We start from the raw sequence: 16895 nt of genomic DNA, 5'->3' as shown, positions 1-16895 counted from the left end.
TTGTGAGGGTCTGCTGATTGTGAGTGCAGTTGGTAATATTATATCATTATCAGGACGTTTAGTGCTTCTAGTCCTCACAAAGGGCTATGTATGTATAAACACACACACACACACATACACACACACACATTTCTTCTGAACATGGAGGTGGTGGTTAGCCACAGGAGTCTCAGACACATCCCCACTCCCGGGATACAGATACAGATTACATCTTCTACACAGATACATTATGAACAGGAGACAATTTATTTATTTTAAAAATCTTTTCAGAAACACCCCAAATTTCTGGAGTACTTTACTTTCATGTGGACGATCGAGCGGTTTAGATATTTACATTTACAGCATTCTGCATTTACACTCTTATCCAGAGCCACTTACATTTTAAGGGCCTTATTCAGGGGCCCAGAGGTGTCCTGGGATTCGCGTACCCTTCTAATCAGTAGTCCAACACCTTAGACACTAGGCTACCGCATCCCTCTATAGATAGATAGATAGATAGATAGATGGAGAGATGGATGGATGATGGATGGATAGATACTGTAGATGGATGGATGGATGGATGGATTGATGGATAGAAGGGTGGATGGATGGAGAGATGGATGGATGGAGAGCTGGATGGATGGTGATGGATAGATGGATGGATGGAGAGATGGATGGATAGCTAGATAGATAGCTAGATAGATGGATAGATGGATAGATAGACAGATAGATGGATGGAGAGATGGATGGATGAGAGATAGATAGATAGATAGATAGATAGATAGATAGATAGATAGATAGATAGATAGATGGATGGATGGAGAGATGGATGAATGGATGGAGAGATGGATGAATGGATGGAGAGATGGAGAGATAGATAGATAGATAGATGCATAGATGGATGGAGAGATGGACAGATGGAGAGATGGATGGATGGATGGATAGATGGGTGGATGGATGGAGAGATGGATGGATAGATGGATGGATAGCTGGGTGGATGGATAGATGGGTGGATGGATGGAGAGATGGATGAATGGATGGAGAGATAGATAGATGGATGGAGAGATGGATGGATGGATGGATAGATGGATAGATGCATGGATGGATGGATGGATGGATAGATGGATGGATGGATAGATGGGTGGATGGATGGAGAGATGGATAGATAGATGGATGGATGGATGGATGGATAGATGCGTGGATGGATAGATGGTGATGGATAGATGGATGGAGAGATGGAGAGATGGATGGATGGATAGATTAAAATTCCATTTTTGATTCTTTCTTTATTAAATTTTATGAATACAGAAATACTCCTGTTACCATTCAGAGTGTCACTCATGTCACTCATGTTACTGACACAGAGTGTGTTTTATGTTTTATGTTTTATCTGAGCCTGAATATTAGGTGTAAATCCTCCTTCTGATTAAATCACGTGAATCTTTTTTTTTTCCTTATCAAATCGTCCATAGGGTCATTTTTCTTTCTTGTTTTCCTTTTTTTTCACTTGACTGAGTGTGTGTGACCGCCATCACACTCAAATTACACCCCTCGTCTAATCACTCTGGGCTCTAATCAGACTCTCAGCCTGCTTCTGAAAATCCGTCTGTGAGTCTCCTGGAGAAAAAACACCAGAAGGTAAACAAATGGAAAAACGGAGTAAAAAACTGCTGGATAGGAATGAGAGAAGAAGGGAGAGAGGTGTGAGGGAGAGGAAGTGGAGTGTGGTGGAGATCCACCTCTGAGCTTCCTGATGTTGTGATGTTTGTCTTTGGACTTGGACTCGGACCTCGTGTTCCACAGGAAGAAGCGAGAGAAAGAGAGAGAGAGAGGTTGTGAGAGAAAGAGAGAAAGAGAGGGAGAGCGAGAGAGCGAGAGAGAGAGAGCAGTTGTGAGAGAAAGAGAGAGAGAGGTTGTGAAAGAAAGAAAGAAAGAGAGAGAGAGAGAGAGAGAGAGAGAGAGAGAGAGAGAGAGAAAGAGAGAGAGAGGTTGTGAGAGAAAGAGAGAGAGAGAGAGGTTGTGAGAGAGAGAGAGAGAGAGAGAGAGAGAGAGAGAGAAAGAGAGGTTGTGAGAGAGAGAGAAAGAGAGGTTGTGAGAGAGAGAGAGAGAGAGAGAGAGAGAGAGAGAGAGAGGTTGTGAGAGAAAGAGAGAGAGAGGTTGTGAGAGAAAGAAAGAAAGAAAGAGAGAGAGAAAGAGAGGGAGAGAGAGAGAGAGAGAGAGAGAGAGAGAGAGAGAGAGAGAGGTTGTGAGAGAAAGAGAGAGAGAGAGAGGTTGTGAGAGAGAGAGAGAGAGAGAGAGAGAGAGAGAGAGAGAGAGAGAGAGAAAGAGAGGTTGTGAGAGAGAGAGAAAGAGAGGTTGTGAGAGAGAGAGAGAGAGAGAGAGAGGTTGTGAGAGAAAGAGAGAGAGAGGTTGTGAGAGAGAGAGAGAGAGAGAGAGAGAGAGAAAGAGAGGTTGTGTGTGAGAGAGAGAGAGAGGTTGTGAGAGAGAGAGAGAGAGAGGTTGTGAGAGAGAGAGAGAGAGAGAGAGAGGTTGTGAGAGAGAGAGAGAGAGAGAGAGAGAGAGAGAGAGAGAGAGAGAGAGTGGTTGTGTGAGAGAGAGAGAGAGAGAGAGAGAGAGAGGTTGTGAGAGAGAGAGAGAGAGAGAGAGAGAGAGAGGTTGTGAGAGAGAGAGAGAGAGAGAGAGGTTGTGAGAGAGAGAGAGAGAGAGAGAGAGAGAGAGAGAGGGGTTGTGTGAGAGAGAGAGAGAGAGAGAGAGAGAGAGAGAGAGAGGTTGTGAGAGAGAGAGAGAGAGAGAGAGAGAGAGAGAGGTTGTGAGAGAGAGAGAGAGAGAGAGAGAGAGAGAGAGGTTGTGAGAGAGAGAGAGAGAGAGAGAGAGAGAGAGAGAGACTTTATCTCAGTCACTGTCTCATAGCGTAAACTTGCACTGCTCGGAAAATGAAAGCATCAGCTTGTTGTGGGGTTTAGAAACCTGCATAATGGGGTGAGTTCTGAGTTCTAGCTCTTCATCTTGTGTTTCTTTTTGCAATTTACCATCTTCCTGTATGCTGTGTGTGTGTGTGTGTGTGTGTGTGTGTGTGTGTGTGTGCTTTGACCAATATTATATTATATGTGTATTATATACTGTAGGTGAAGATTTAACCCACATTCCCATTTTTTACATCTCAGATCCAGCATGTATTGTCTGACATTTGGGCTTTACAACCTTTAACAATTGTATTTCAATAAAATACGTTACATACCATTATTTATGTGTGATAAAGAAAGAGAAGAGATTTAAACATGTAGCATACGACATCAATACACATCAGTTACATCAAGACAGAATATGTGGAGTAATTTATTTACTTCAGCTTTGAGTTTTTACTCCAGTCAGTTTCAGTCCAGTCAGTTGAGTTTTTACTCCAGTAAACTTGCTCTAACACCCACACACACACCTACACACACACACACACACATCCACCCACACCCACACTGACACATAAGTGAAACATTTTGAGTAATCCTGACACAGAGCTCACACTTTCACACTATAACTTAACAATCACGCAAAACTGATGATGCTACAGTCACATCCTGTAAACACTGATTCCGTAATATAATAATATTAATAAGAATATAAATAATAATAATAATAATAATTATTATTATTATTAATATTATTATTATTATTATTATTATTATTATTATTATTATTATTATTATTATTATTATTATTTAAGCTGTTGAACTTGTTGCATAAGTTCCACAGGTGTGTGTGTGTCTGTATGTTTGTGTCTGTGTGTGTGTTTGTGTCTGTGTGTGTTTGTGTCTGCATGTGTGTGTGCACGTGTGTCTGTGTGTGTATGTGTGTGTGTGTCTGTCTGTGTCTGAGTGTTTGTGTGTGTGTCTTTGTGTGTGTTTGTGTCTGCATGTGTGTGTGTGTGTGTGTGCGTGTGCACGTATGTTTGTGCATGTGTGTCTGTGCGCGCACGTGTGCGTGTTTGTGTGTGCATGTGTGACTGTGCTTGTGTGTGTCTGTCTCTGTGTGTGTTTGTGTGTGGAGGACTGTGTGTGTGCCCGCATGTGTTTGTGTGTATGTGTGTGTGTTTGTGCCTGTGTGTATGTGTGTGTGTGTGTTTGTGCCTGTGTGTGTATGTGTGTGTGTTTGGAATATTTGGAGTGTATAGAATGCTCTTGACCCGTAGCTGTGTGACAATCTGACCTGGGTTTTTTTTTGTACGTTCCCAGAGTTCCACTCGCGGTCACTCACACAATACAACATCACTCTGAGTTCCTCAGTGATCCTGATATAACTCTGTTAACACCACACTGATGCAGAGAACGCTAGCGATGCCAGAGGTCAGAAACAGAGCGCAGGATGAAGACGCGAGCCTGGTTCTGTTCTTCGGAAATAGAAGTGTAATAGAGATGAGCTGAGTGTGTTCAGGGCGTCGGAATGATCCGTGTCTAATAAACACCAGGCACAGACAGCTGAGATGAACACCAGCTCTCGCTGCAGATCACATCCTTATACGCTGAATGGTTTCTATAGTAACGGCTCATTCGCCGGGCGGACGCTCTGCTAACCATAAACAGACTAACAAACACGTAGAAACTTGTACAAATATAAACGTCTAAATCACTGATCTGTGAGAAGACTTTTATTTACTGTTTATAGAAGGAGTCTCCAGTGTCAGAACTGAAGCCCTAAGTTTTCTCGTGTATTTTACGGTTTCATGCTGATAAAATACGACAATCTGTGTGTTTTTTAACGTAAATTACTAACAGGGACTCCTTTAGTGACTATAAACATCACACACTTACATACATTACATTAAATGGGAAAAGTGGGCGGAGTTAATTCCTGACAACAGAAGAACTATAAACATTATAGTGTTGAGAGTCTGGAATGTGAAATAAAGAATAAAAAAAAACTTTGAAATTATGAAATGAAATATTTTATATAAAAGGTTTATTTTTTAAAATACTTTATGAGGAGTAACATTTAGGCACCTGAACATAAAAGAATATACGCTGATTAAAAAAATCTTAAACATGCAAGACACATTATCTATCTATCTATCTATCTATCTATCTATCTATCTATCTATCTATCTATCTATCTATCTATCTATCTATCTATCTATCTGTCTGTCTGTCTGTCTGTCTGTCTGTCTGTCTGTCTGTCTGTCTGTCCGTGCTTCTATCTATCTATCTATCTATCTATCTATCTATCTATCTATCTATCTATCTATCTATCTATCTGTCTGTCTGTCTGTCTGTCTGTCTGTCTCTCTGTATATCTATCTGTCTGTCTGTCTGGCTGTCTATCTATCTATCTATCTATCTATCTATCTATCTATCTATCTATCTATCTATCTATCTATCTATCTATCTATCTGTCTGTCTGTCTGTCTGTCTGTCTCTGTTTGTCTATCTATCTATCTATCTATCTATCTATCTATCTATCTATCTATCTATCTATCTATCTATCTGTCTGTCTGTCTGTCTGTCTGTCTGTCTGTCTCTGTTTGTCTATCTATCTATCTATCTATCTATCTATCTATCTATCTATCTATCTATCTATCTGTCTGTCTGTCTGTCTGTCTGTCTGTCTGTCTGTCCGTGCTTCTATCTATCTATCTATCTATCTATCTATCTATCTATCTATCTATCTATCTGTCTGTCTGTCTGTCTGTCTGTATATCTATCTGTCTGTCTGTCTGTCTGTCTGTATATCTATCTGTCTGTCTGTCTGTCTGGTTGTCTGTCTGACTGTCTGGCTGTCTATCTATCTATCTATCTATCTATCTATCTATCTATCTATCTATCTATCTATCTATCTGTCTGTCTGTCTGTCTGTCTGTCTGTCTGTCTCTGTTTGTCTATCTATCTATCTATCTATCTATCTATCTATCTATCTATCTATCTATCTGTCTGTCTGTCTGTCTGTCTGTCTGTCTGTCTGTCTGTCTGTCTCTGTTTGTCTATCTATCTATCTATCTATCTATCTATCTATCTATCTATCTATCTATCTATCTATCTATCTATCTCTCTGTCTGTCTGTCTGTCTGTCTGTCTGTATATCTATCTATCTATCTATCTATCTATCTATCTATCTATCTATCTATCTATCTATCTGTCTGTCTGTCTGTCTGTCTGTCTCTGTTTGTCTATCTATCTATCTGTCTGTCTGTCTGTCTGTCTGTCTGTCTGTCTGTCTGTCTGTCCGTGCTTCTATCTATCTATCTATCTATCTATCTATCTATCTATCTATCTATCTATCTATCTATCTGTCTGTCTGTCTGTCTGTCTGTCTGTCTGTCTGTATATCTATCTGTCTGTCTGTCTGTCTGTCTGGCTATCTATCTATCTATCTATCTATCTATCTATCTATCTATCTATCTATCTATCTATCTATCTGTCTGTCTGTCTGTCTGTCTGTCTGTCTGTCTGTCTGTCTGTCTGTCTCTGTTTGTCTATCTATCTATCTATCTATCTATCTATCTATCTATCTATCTATCTATCTATCTATCTATCTGTCTGTCTGTCTGTCTGTCTGTCTGTCTCTGTTTGTCTATCTATCTATCTATCTATCTATCTATCTATCTATCTATCTATCTATCTATCTATCTGTCTGTCTGTCTGTCTGTCTGTCTGTCTGTCTGTCTGTCCGTGCTTCTATCTATCTATCTATCTATCTATCTATCTATCGATCTATCTGTCTGTCTGTCTGTCTGTCTGTCTGTCTGTCTGTCTGTCTGTCTGTATATCTATCTGTCTGTCTGTCTGTCTGTCTGGCTGTCTATCTATCTATCTATCTATCTATCTATCTATCTATCTATCTATCTATCTATCTGTCTGTCTGTCTATCTGTCTGTCTGTCTGTCTGTCTGTCTGTCTCTGTTTGTCTATCTATCTATCTATCTATCTATCTATCTATCTATCTATCTATCTATCTATCTATCTGTCTGTCTGTCTGTCTGTCTGTCTGTCTGTCTCTGTTTGTCTATCTATCTGTCTGTCTGTCTGTCTGTCTGTCTGTCTGTCTGTCTGTCTGTCCGTGCTTCTATCTATCTATCTATCTATCTATCTATCTATCTATCTATCTATCTATCTATCTATCTATCTATCTGTCTGTCTGTCTGTCTGTCTGTATATCTATCTGTCTGTCTGTCTGTCTGGCTGTCTGTCTGTCTGTCTGTCTGGCTGTCTATCTATCTATCTATCTATCTATCTATCTATCTATCTATCTATCTATCTATCTATCTGTCTGTCTGTCTGTCTGTCTGTCTGTCTGTCTGTCTGTCTCTGTTTGTCTATCTATCTATCTATCTATCTATCTATCTATCTATCTATCTATCTGTCTGTCTGTCTGTCTGTCTGTCTGTCTGTCTGTCTGTCTGTCTGTCTGTCTGTCCGTGCTTCTATCTATCTATCTATCTATCTATCTATCTATCTATCTATCTATCTATCTATCTATCTATCTATCTATCTATTAATATTCAGCCACCTCTGATACTCATTTCATTTTTCATTTATATTACAGAAGTGAAATCCTGTTGTTTTTCTCTCTGAATTCTCTCGGGTGACGATGTTTTATCATGTGCTGCTTTAATAGTGTGTCGACGTAACGTGTGACTCGTGCGTCTTCTTCCCGCAGAGGGAATTCCCACATGTCCAAGCCGCCGTCAGAGCCGAGACCCCCCAGCATGGTCAGCGAGTCCTCCGTGGCCGTCACCTCGTCCATCACGGACGTTCCCTCAGGACTCAAGGTCAGCACTCTGATGTACTCTGGTCATGCAGGAGGACGCAACATGTCACTGATTATATATATATCTATATATCTATATATATAGATATATATATGTGTGTGTGTTTAAAAGAACTTGATGCTTTTTATCCATTTATAGTTACTCTTAAGGTACAAACTTAGACTTGTAAAAGGAACGGTTGTACATAGAACCTAAAATGGTTCCATAACTTGCTTCTTCTAGTGTGTGGAACCTTAAACGGTTCTTTATACTGAATCTTTATAGCGAACCATTTTGGAAGAATCACTGAAAAGAACCCAGTGTGATTCTCTGAATCTGAATCAGATGGTACGACTCATTTAACGACTCATTTAGAGGTTCCTTTATTATTATTATTATTGTTGTTGTTGTTGTTGTTGTTGTTGTTGTTGTTATTATTATTATGATGATTAGATTTATCCAGTAAACTGTGTGTAGTTTTGCTGACAGAGAAACTCCTCCCTCTTATCGAAGAGTTTCATCGCTTCAGTTTGTCAAATATTTAATCAACTCTTTGATCTTCCTAAACATTACAGCGTTACCTACACAGAGATAAATCTCCAAAAGTATTGGCACCCATTTCTCCTTACTCAGTCTTTCAGTTATAATGTGAGACTCTTTTAATTGAAAAGTTTCATCGCTCTCCAAGAACTTGACATAGACCCAGATTTTTTGGGGAAAAGGTTCAATTACATAACCTCAGGGGTCTCTACAGAACCCAGAGGAACGTCTTTTTTTAGATGTTCCACACACACATACACGCAAACAAACACACATGCACACAGACACACACAGACAAACAATAACACATACACACACACACTCACAGACAAATACACAGTCACACACACATATACACACAGACACACACGCAAACACATGCACACAGACACACAAACACGAACACATACACATGCACACAGACAAACACACCGACACACAAACACAAACACACACACACACAAACACACACAGACAAACACACCGACACAAACACACACACACAAACACACACATACAGACACACATGCACAAACACACACATATATACAGACACACACCTATACACAAATAAAGACACACACGCACATACAGACACACACATAGTTATACAGACACACACATAGTTATACAGACACGCACATACAGACACACACATAGTCATACAGACACACACCAATACACACATACAGACCTACACGCACATACAGACACACACATAGTCACACACGCATGCACATACAGACACACATAGAAACAGACACACACCTATACACATATACAGACACACACATACAGACACACACTCACCACACACACATACCTCTGATCCTGGGCGTGTGTGTGTGTGAATTGATATTCAGTCTGGATGTTTACTTGGGTTTGAGCCCACACCAGCAGGTTTGGTCCACTGCCAGTCCTTCTAACAGCTGTAGAGCTTCAGATGCTGGAGATTCCAGTATTGGGATTTGGCCGGCCTTCCTGTTCTCCCAGGATAAACACGACACTGATAAATCACGCGTTAATGTTCACGCTCTTAACTCTTAACTTTTAACTAACACAGCTCAGCCACAGCAGCGCTTTACCTTCCACGCACGCTTCCGGGTGCGATTACTTTTGTCCCGATGGAACAGGTCATCTTAACAGTGTAATCCGTATCAAAAATCCCAATAAGTCATCGCCGATTATACGATTTGAAGCCGATCGATCCACTACCACGTCAGCATGTGTTAATCTTTACATCAGGAAGGACACGGACATGTTTCCTGACTAACGGGATGATGTGTACATGCATCTGAGAACGATTTCCCAATGAATTCGTTTGATTAATGAGGCTATGTGTTGCTAAAATTAGTAACGGATAACGGCAAGCCGACAGAAAGCCAATATGTTTTGCGTTTGACAAATGGACTGTTTGAAGAATGCAGCAGCAAACTACCAGATATTTTGCCTGCACTGTGTATATGTGTGTGTGTATGTGTGTGTATCTGTGTGTATGTGTGTGTATTTGTGTATGTGTGTGTGTGTGTATGCGTGTGTATGCGTGTGTACACGTGTGTACGCGTGTGTATGTGTGTGTACGCGTGTGTACGCGTGTGTACGCGTGTGTATGTGTGTGTATGTGTGTGTATGTGTGCGTACATGTGTATGTGTGTGTGTGTGTGTGTGTATGTATGTGTATGTGTGTGTGTTTGTATGTATGTGTGTGTGTGTGTATGTGTGTGTATATGTGTATGTGTGTGTGTTTCACACTTATTAACCTTAGCAGCAAACCTCCTGCAATGAGAGAGAGAGAGAGAGAGAGAGAGAGAGAGAGAGAAATGGAGAGAGAGAGAGAGAGAGAGAGAGAGAGAGAGAGAGAGAGAGAGAGAGAGAGATTAACAGGAGTTCTTTCTGCTTTAGCCTGTAAAATCCAGTGGAAGAGTGCACAGCTTTGGAAAAAGAGATCACGCCATCAAGAGGAACCCGAACGTCCCTGTAGTGGTGAGAGGATGGCTCTACAAACAGGTGAGCTAGAGAACACAGACACACACACACACACACACACACACACACACACATCAGAACAATAAATACACCTGCAAAATACATGCAACCCAATAAAATATATACATTTCATAACGAATACGCAACGAATATGCAAAACAGAGGGAGGAGTCTATGCAAATGGTCTTTTTTTTGTTCTCATTTAAATAACCACACTTCTGCTTCTGCTATGAATTAAAATCATTTTGTGCTAAAAAAAATAATTTGAACTAAAAATATGTTAAACCTTGAACTCCTAATAAGAAGGAAAACTAATCCCACCCCAATAGAGCTATAAACCTCTTCTACTGGCGCTTACAGAGAGATAAATTGTAGAAATTACAGAGTGTGTGTGTGTGTGTATGTGTGTGTGTGTGTGTGTGTGTGTCTGTACAACTACAGAAAGGAGATCGAATGAATCCTCATGTAGAGGGAAAAGCTTTTACACTTTTTATATAATTATTTGTTGATAATAACTCCAGCTAACACTAAAGGGCTTTATGATGAAGAAGAGCTGAATAAACCATGTGTTTGACCTGCAGGACAGCTCAGGAATGAGGCTTTGGAAGAGGAAGTGGTTTGTGTTGTCGGATTACTGCCTCTTTTATTATAAAGGTGAGTCATCGTCACTATAAATAAAAACAAATTAGTAAATTTGAACCAATGTCGTGTCAGTCAGCCGTATGGTCGGGTCTTTATCAGCAATCGGGTCTGTGCTGAACTCAGAGTTTACGACGACCCGTTAGTTCCTCAGGAGCTCATAGTTACACTGTTATAAACTGTTGTACTGTAGAAATGATATTTATTTACTGTAGTGTGTCACCCAAACGAGGGTGAGGTTCACTTCTGAGTCTGGTTCCTCTCAAAGTTTCTTCCTCATATCATCTCAGGGAGGTTTTCCTCGCCGCCGTCGACCTCCGGCTTGCTCGTCAGGGATAGGGATAGATACAGTATATAGTATTTAAAAGTATTTAAATGAATTTTAAACTGTAATTGTGTATATTCGTTTATTTATTTTTATCCTTATTTTTTCTTATTATTATTGTTATTGTGTATTTACTTCTTTTTTTTTCCTCTCTCTTCTGTTTCCATACTTCTGTAAAGCTGCTTTGAGACAAAGTGCTATACAAATAAATTGAATATGAATTTAGATTCTTTGTGGCTACTTTTTGTTTAGGAAAAAAAAAAAAAGCTAAACAACACATATCATATTCAGATTTTGCAAAAAATACTTTTAAAAAATAAACGCTGGCGATTATGCAAATTTATTCTTTCTGTTATGCGGACTGTAAAGTGACGTAAACGACACCGAGCGGGAAAAAAAAAACCCTCTTTTTTTTTTATTTGAAAAATAAATCAAACTCTTTTGTGCATCCTAATAGTAAGAAATTGTCTAAAAATGATGTTATTTTGATCTTGCACTTTATAAATAATCTAAAATACAACTTATTCATTAATAGTTTAAATAAACTGAAGGACTGGAAGCTTCTTCTTGTAGCCACTTCCTGTTGAGGGACTTTAGATGGTTGTGGATGATGTTTTTCATCATATCGCCTTTACAGGATCCTGTTAAATTACGAAATTCAGAACTGGATGGTGTTGTGGAGAACATCTGCTCCAACATCCAGCGTTTCTTGGCTTTTCCCGGGGAAGGCCGTGCCGGTCGGAGATCGGATATCGGATTGATTTTCTCCTGATTGACGTTAGTTTGTTCTGTGCTCCATGTGTGCAGACAGTCGAGAGGAGACGGTGTTGGGGAGCATCCCACTGCCGAGCTACGTCATTTCCCCGGTGGAGCCTGAAGACCACATCAGCCGCAAGTTCGCCTTTAAGGTAAATCCCTCGCTCAGCCAGGTTTGGGTCATTTCTCTTGTTTCAGGCTCTCAGTGTGAGTGAATTCAGCTTGTGTCACACTTTCACCAGTAATTAAACGAGATGTTGTTGTTCTGCTGAGAAATCAAAATCAGATCATCTCCAGGGTTCGTATTCATAAAGAATCTCAGAATGATCTCACTGAGCTAAATATCTTCAGAGTGAACCTTATCTTCAGAGTGATTCAGGACCTCAGATCTCAGATCAACTCTGAACAAGGAAAATACAACAACTTTTATCTTAGAGAGGAGGCGGAGCTTAACCTGTTACTAGGTGACACGTTCTTTTGAAGACTGTGATTGGTTGTGGAATAAAAAAATAGGAGCACTTTTAAAATCCGGTCTGTTATAAACCTTTACTTTATCTGTATGTTCAGATATTTAAGACTATATGGTGTAGGGATTACGTTTGTGACTGATTATATTAACGATGCTCTAACATCTGTATGTTATAAATGTGATAAATGTAAATGTACGACACAGAGCAGAAATGTCATAGAGACAAATGATGTCATTTCTGCTGCTGTGGGATTTCAGCTCTGTTTTAGAGATGTTACTGTCTCTAAATGACATAGCAGCAGAATACATATATATATATATATATATATATATATATATATATATATATATATATATATATATATATATACACACACATGATTGGTGACAAAAATAATCCCAACACGCTGATTATTACGCAGATTATTAACTCACTATCATTATTAAATATTGTACACAACACATTTCTTCTCCCTCTTCACCTTTTAGTCATTTTCTCCTCTGATAAAGAAACTCTTAAAGCTCTTAAAAGTCCTCCTCACTTCTCCTGACACTTTTTGACCCTATGAGCGTTTTTAAAGGTTAAGATGTTTTATGAAGAACTTTTATCTTTCTTGTAATTTTAAGGGGAAATGAATTTTCCCTAGAATTTTTTTTTAGAATTTTGTCTTTTGGAGAAACTCTTTACACTGAGAATGTTCCTGAATACAGGCCCTGGAGTGCAGATAGTGTAGATCAGCTCCTGTTATTTCATTCGTCTGACAGTTCTACTCGGAGAAATAAGCAGCGTCGTCTTTGATCTTTCATCCACATGGCTGCAAGATTTCAGTCGAACCAAACAGCAGACGAACTGAAGACACATTTACGCTGAATGACGAGTGATGTGGTGTTTAATGCGGATTATTTCATGGTGCTTTGCATGCGTATTAAAAAAAAAAAATCACTTGTCTTTGTCTGGTGCGCTGCTTGGAAACCCGTCTCCTTTTTAGTGTAGATTAACAGCTGATTTATCTCTTAATTACAAACCCTTCTGTTTTACTTTCCCCTTTTTATCTCCTCACTCACTTCTGTTTCTGTGTCCTGGAGCTTCACATAACGTCTCTTTAAAGCCATAGAGTGAAATTGTTTGTTATAATATAATATAATATAATATAATATAATATAATATAATATAATATAATATAATATAATATAATATAATATAATAGGGGGGCACGGTGGCTTAGTGGTTAGCACGTACGCCTCACACCTCCAGGGTTGGGGGTTCGATTCCCGCCTCCGCCTTGTGTGTGTGGAGTTTGCATGTTCTCCCCGTGCCTCGGGGGTTTCCTCCGGGTACTCCGGTTTCCTCCCCCGGTCCAAAGACATGCATGGTAGGTTGATTGGCATCTCTGGAAAATTGTCCGTAGTGTGTGATTGCGTGAGTGAATGAGAGTGTGTGTGTGTGTGCCCTGTGATGGGTTGGCACTCCGTCCAGGGTGTATCCTGCCTTGATGCCCAATGACGCCTGAGATAGTTTGAATAAGCGGTAGAAAATGAGTGAGTAATATAATATAATATAATATAATATAATATAATATAATATAATATAATATAATATAATATAATTTAATAAGGTTATAAACTGTGGTGCTTTGTTTTCGAGTTTTTATTGTGGAGCGAGACGTTTTTGTGTTTAGCTCCGCCCACTTATTTAATAACTATTTTTACATGATCACGTTCACACAGATAACAACTATCTCAACAAGTTCTCACCAAACTGCCACGTTATCGGAAAAGAAGGAGAAACAAATTAGTGTTGAGTGGAAACCGGATTCTGTCTAGATTTTGTTTAATCTGTAGGTTTCTTTGTTTTAAATCAAGGATTTGGTGCAGATGCTCTTCTATTTTAAATAAACTTCTGACAGATGTTAAAATCTAAAAAATAAGTTAAGTTATGTTAAATATTCTTAACCAGTTACTACGGCGCCCTCCGTTAATATTGGCATTAATATTGGTCATTTAGGCCAATCAAGGTCGCGTCTTAAAGAAAAGGTCTTTGTTGTTTAACATTTTGTTCTTTTGTTAAAAATTCAAACAACTGTAAACAAGACACACAAAAGGTTTATTAAAACATATCCTTGTTAAATATATGTGTGGCACAATTATTGGCACCCCTGTCAATTGTAAAATATATTTGAAGAATTTTCCCACGGACCTTTTACATCTTTTAAGTACATTTTTTGAGTGATTAGGAACAGGACATTGTTCATCCATGACTTCCTGTTTTATCCCAAGTATATTACAAATTTCCATATTCATTCATCCCAATGTGTAGAACTAAAGGTTGCTGTAGGATTATACATCGAACCTTAAAGGATTACTCCACAACCCTCAAGATGTGCAGATGTTCTGATCTGATATTTAGATCAAATGTTCAGATAGATTAGATGTTCGGATCTGAAGTTCAGATCAGATGTTCAGATTAGATCAGATGTTCAGCTCAGATTAGATGTTTAGATTCATTATTTAACGATCTAATGTAGACCTGCTTTTCTGAAATATTATGAACACTGTGATATAATGGATTAAAAACCTATAGTAGTTTTAATTATTGGGATGCAGGTGATTAATGCTTAAAATATTTTTTATTAAAAAATATTGTTTATTTTTTATTAATATTTATTTGTTTATTTGTTTGTTTATTTGTTTGTTTATTTATTTATATTATTATTATTATTATTATTATTATTATTATTATTATTATTATTATTATTATTATTTACTTTTGTGTATAGAAAACCCTCTGAGAATTGCGATATGATATTTTTTCTGATATCGGATTTCCCCTTGATCTAACCTAGTTTAATGAATCCAGCTTCTTTAAAAGACACCTGAACTCCTCCCCCAATGCTGAGAGCACAGTGTTGTGATCAGGACGGTGTTTAATCTGTCAGAGAAAAGAACAATGTGGCAGGAATGTTTGCAAGCTCGTCCTCTCAGGCCCTGACCTGACCTTCATTTCCTGTCTGTTTTGTGTGTGTGTGTGTGTGTGTGTGTGTGTGTGTGTGTGTGTGTGTGTGTGTGTGTGTGTGTGTGTGTGTGTGTGTGCACATACACAGCTTGTATGTGTGGAATGTGTGTGTGAGAGAGAGAGTGTGTGCTAGTTTGTAGCGGTATTGCATTTAAATTTAATTGCGTCCATTGAATTATATTGAAACTATATAGAATTGTAAAGAAAACATAAAGGTATAGAATATGTTTCACAAATCAGGGATTTATACATAGTATTACTCTAATATAATAGTAATAAACCTAGTGATAGTAATAACCCTAGTAATAACCTTAGTGATAGTAATAAAATAGTAATAGTAATAACCCTAGTGATAGTAATAAACCTAGTGATAGTAATAAACCTAGTGATAGTAATAAACCTAGTGATAGTAATAACCCTAGTGATAGTAATAAACCTAGTAATAGTAATAACCCTAGTGATGGTAATTACCCTAGTGATAGTAATAACACTAGCATTATCAGTCAGAATTTCTATTTTATATTAAATTTAAAAAGAGGAAAAATGCTATGTGATAAAAACATGAAAATATTTAAAAATGACGTATTAAGGAAATACAAAAAGTCGTATCTTTACTTACTTACCTTTTTTTTTTTTTAATTAATAACCAAGTTAAAAAGTTGTTAACTCCCCCTTGCTTGTAGCTATGCAGCTTTGATATTGATTGATTGATTTGTTTGTTTATTTGCTAAATTTATTAAATGTACATTTTTAGATGTTTCAATTTAATAGGAAAAGTAAATCCCTTACTATGCTGCTTTGAGATCTATCTATCTATCTATCTATCTATCTATCTATCTATCTATCTATCTATCTATCTATCTATCTATCTATCTGGCTTGCATATACACAATACACAACAATTTAGACAAGTTGTCATTATCATTTTATTTATCTCCTTGTTGGTAATCAGATAGACCATTTGTGTGTGTGTGTGTGTATATGTGTGGTCGTGTGTATGTGTGTGTGCGTGCTTGTGTGTTCAGGTGTCTGTGTGTATATGTGTGCGTGTGCGTATGCGTACACAAGTGTGTATATATGTGTGCTCTTGTGTGTACACATGCGTATGTGTGTATGTGTGTTTGCGCTTGTGTGTATATTATTGATTGTGTGTGCTCGTGTGTGTGTTTTTGCTTGTGTATGTTTGCTTGTGTGTCTGTGTGTGTGCGTGTGTGTATGTGTTTGCTCATATGTGTGTGTGTTTGGTCGTGTGTGTGTTTGGGTGTGCGTGTGTATTCGCTCATGTGTGTATGTGTGTGTGTGTGTGTGTTTGTGTGTTTGGTCGTGTGTGTATATATGTGTGTGTGTTTGGTCGTGTGTGTGTTTGCTTGTACTGTATGTGTTTGTGTGTGAGCTTGTATGTGTGTGTGTGTTTTTGCTCGTGTGTGTGTGTGTATACGCTCGTCTGTATCTCATC

At 38.4% G+C, this 16895-nt stretch overlaps 1 protein-coding gene across 13 annotated transcripts in view; it reads left to right on the top strand.

Moving 5' to 3' along the window:
* Positions 1-16895, top strand: part of plekha7b (pleckstrin homology domain containing, family A member 7b) — a 110999-nt gene that overhangs the window by 49383 nt on the left and 44721 nt on the right. For 12 of the 13 annotated variants that reach the window (XM_060867751.1, XM_060868102.1, XM_060868189.1 and 9 more), the window contains 4 exons: positions 7621-7732; positions 10154-10258; positions 10819-10891; positions 12009-12109. In XM_060867751.1, the coding sequence (XP_060723734.1) occupies positions 7621-7732; positions 10154-10258; positions 10819-10891; positions 12009-12109 (391 nt within the window). Of the gene's footprint in view, positions 1-7620; positions 7733-10153; positions 10259-10818; positions 10892-12008; positions 12110-16880 lie in introns of those variants that run through there. The other variant, XM_060868692.1, reaches the window with a different exon arrangement.

The sequence above is a fragment of the Tachysurus vachellii genome, chromosome 1 (assembly GCF_030014155.1).
Source record: "Tachysurus vachellii isolate PV-2020 chromosome 1, HZAU_Pvac_v1, whole genome shotgun sequence".
NCBI lineage: Eukaryota > Metazoa > Chordata > Actinopteri > Siluriformes > Bagridae > Tachysurus > Tachysurus vachellii.
The sequence above is the reverse complement of the archived record's forward strand: the minus strand, read 5'-3'. Positions and strand labels throughout refer to the sequence as shown.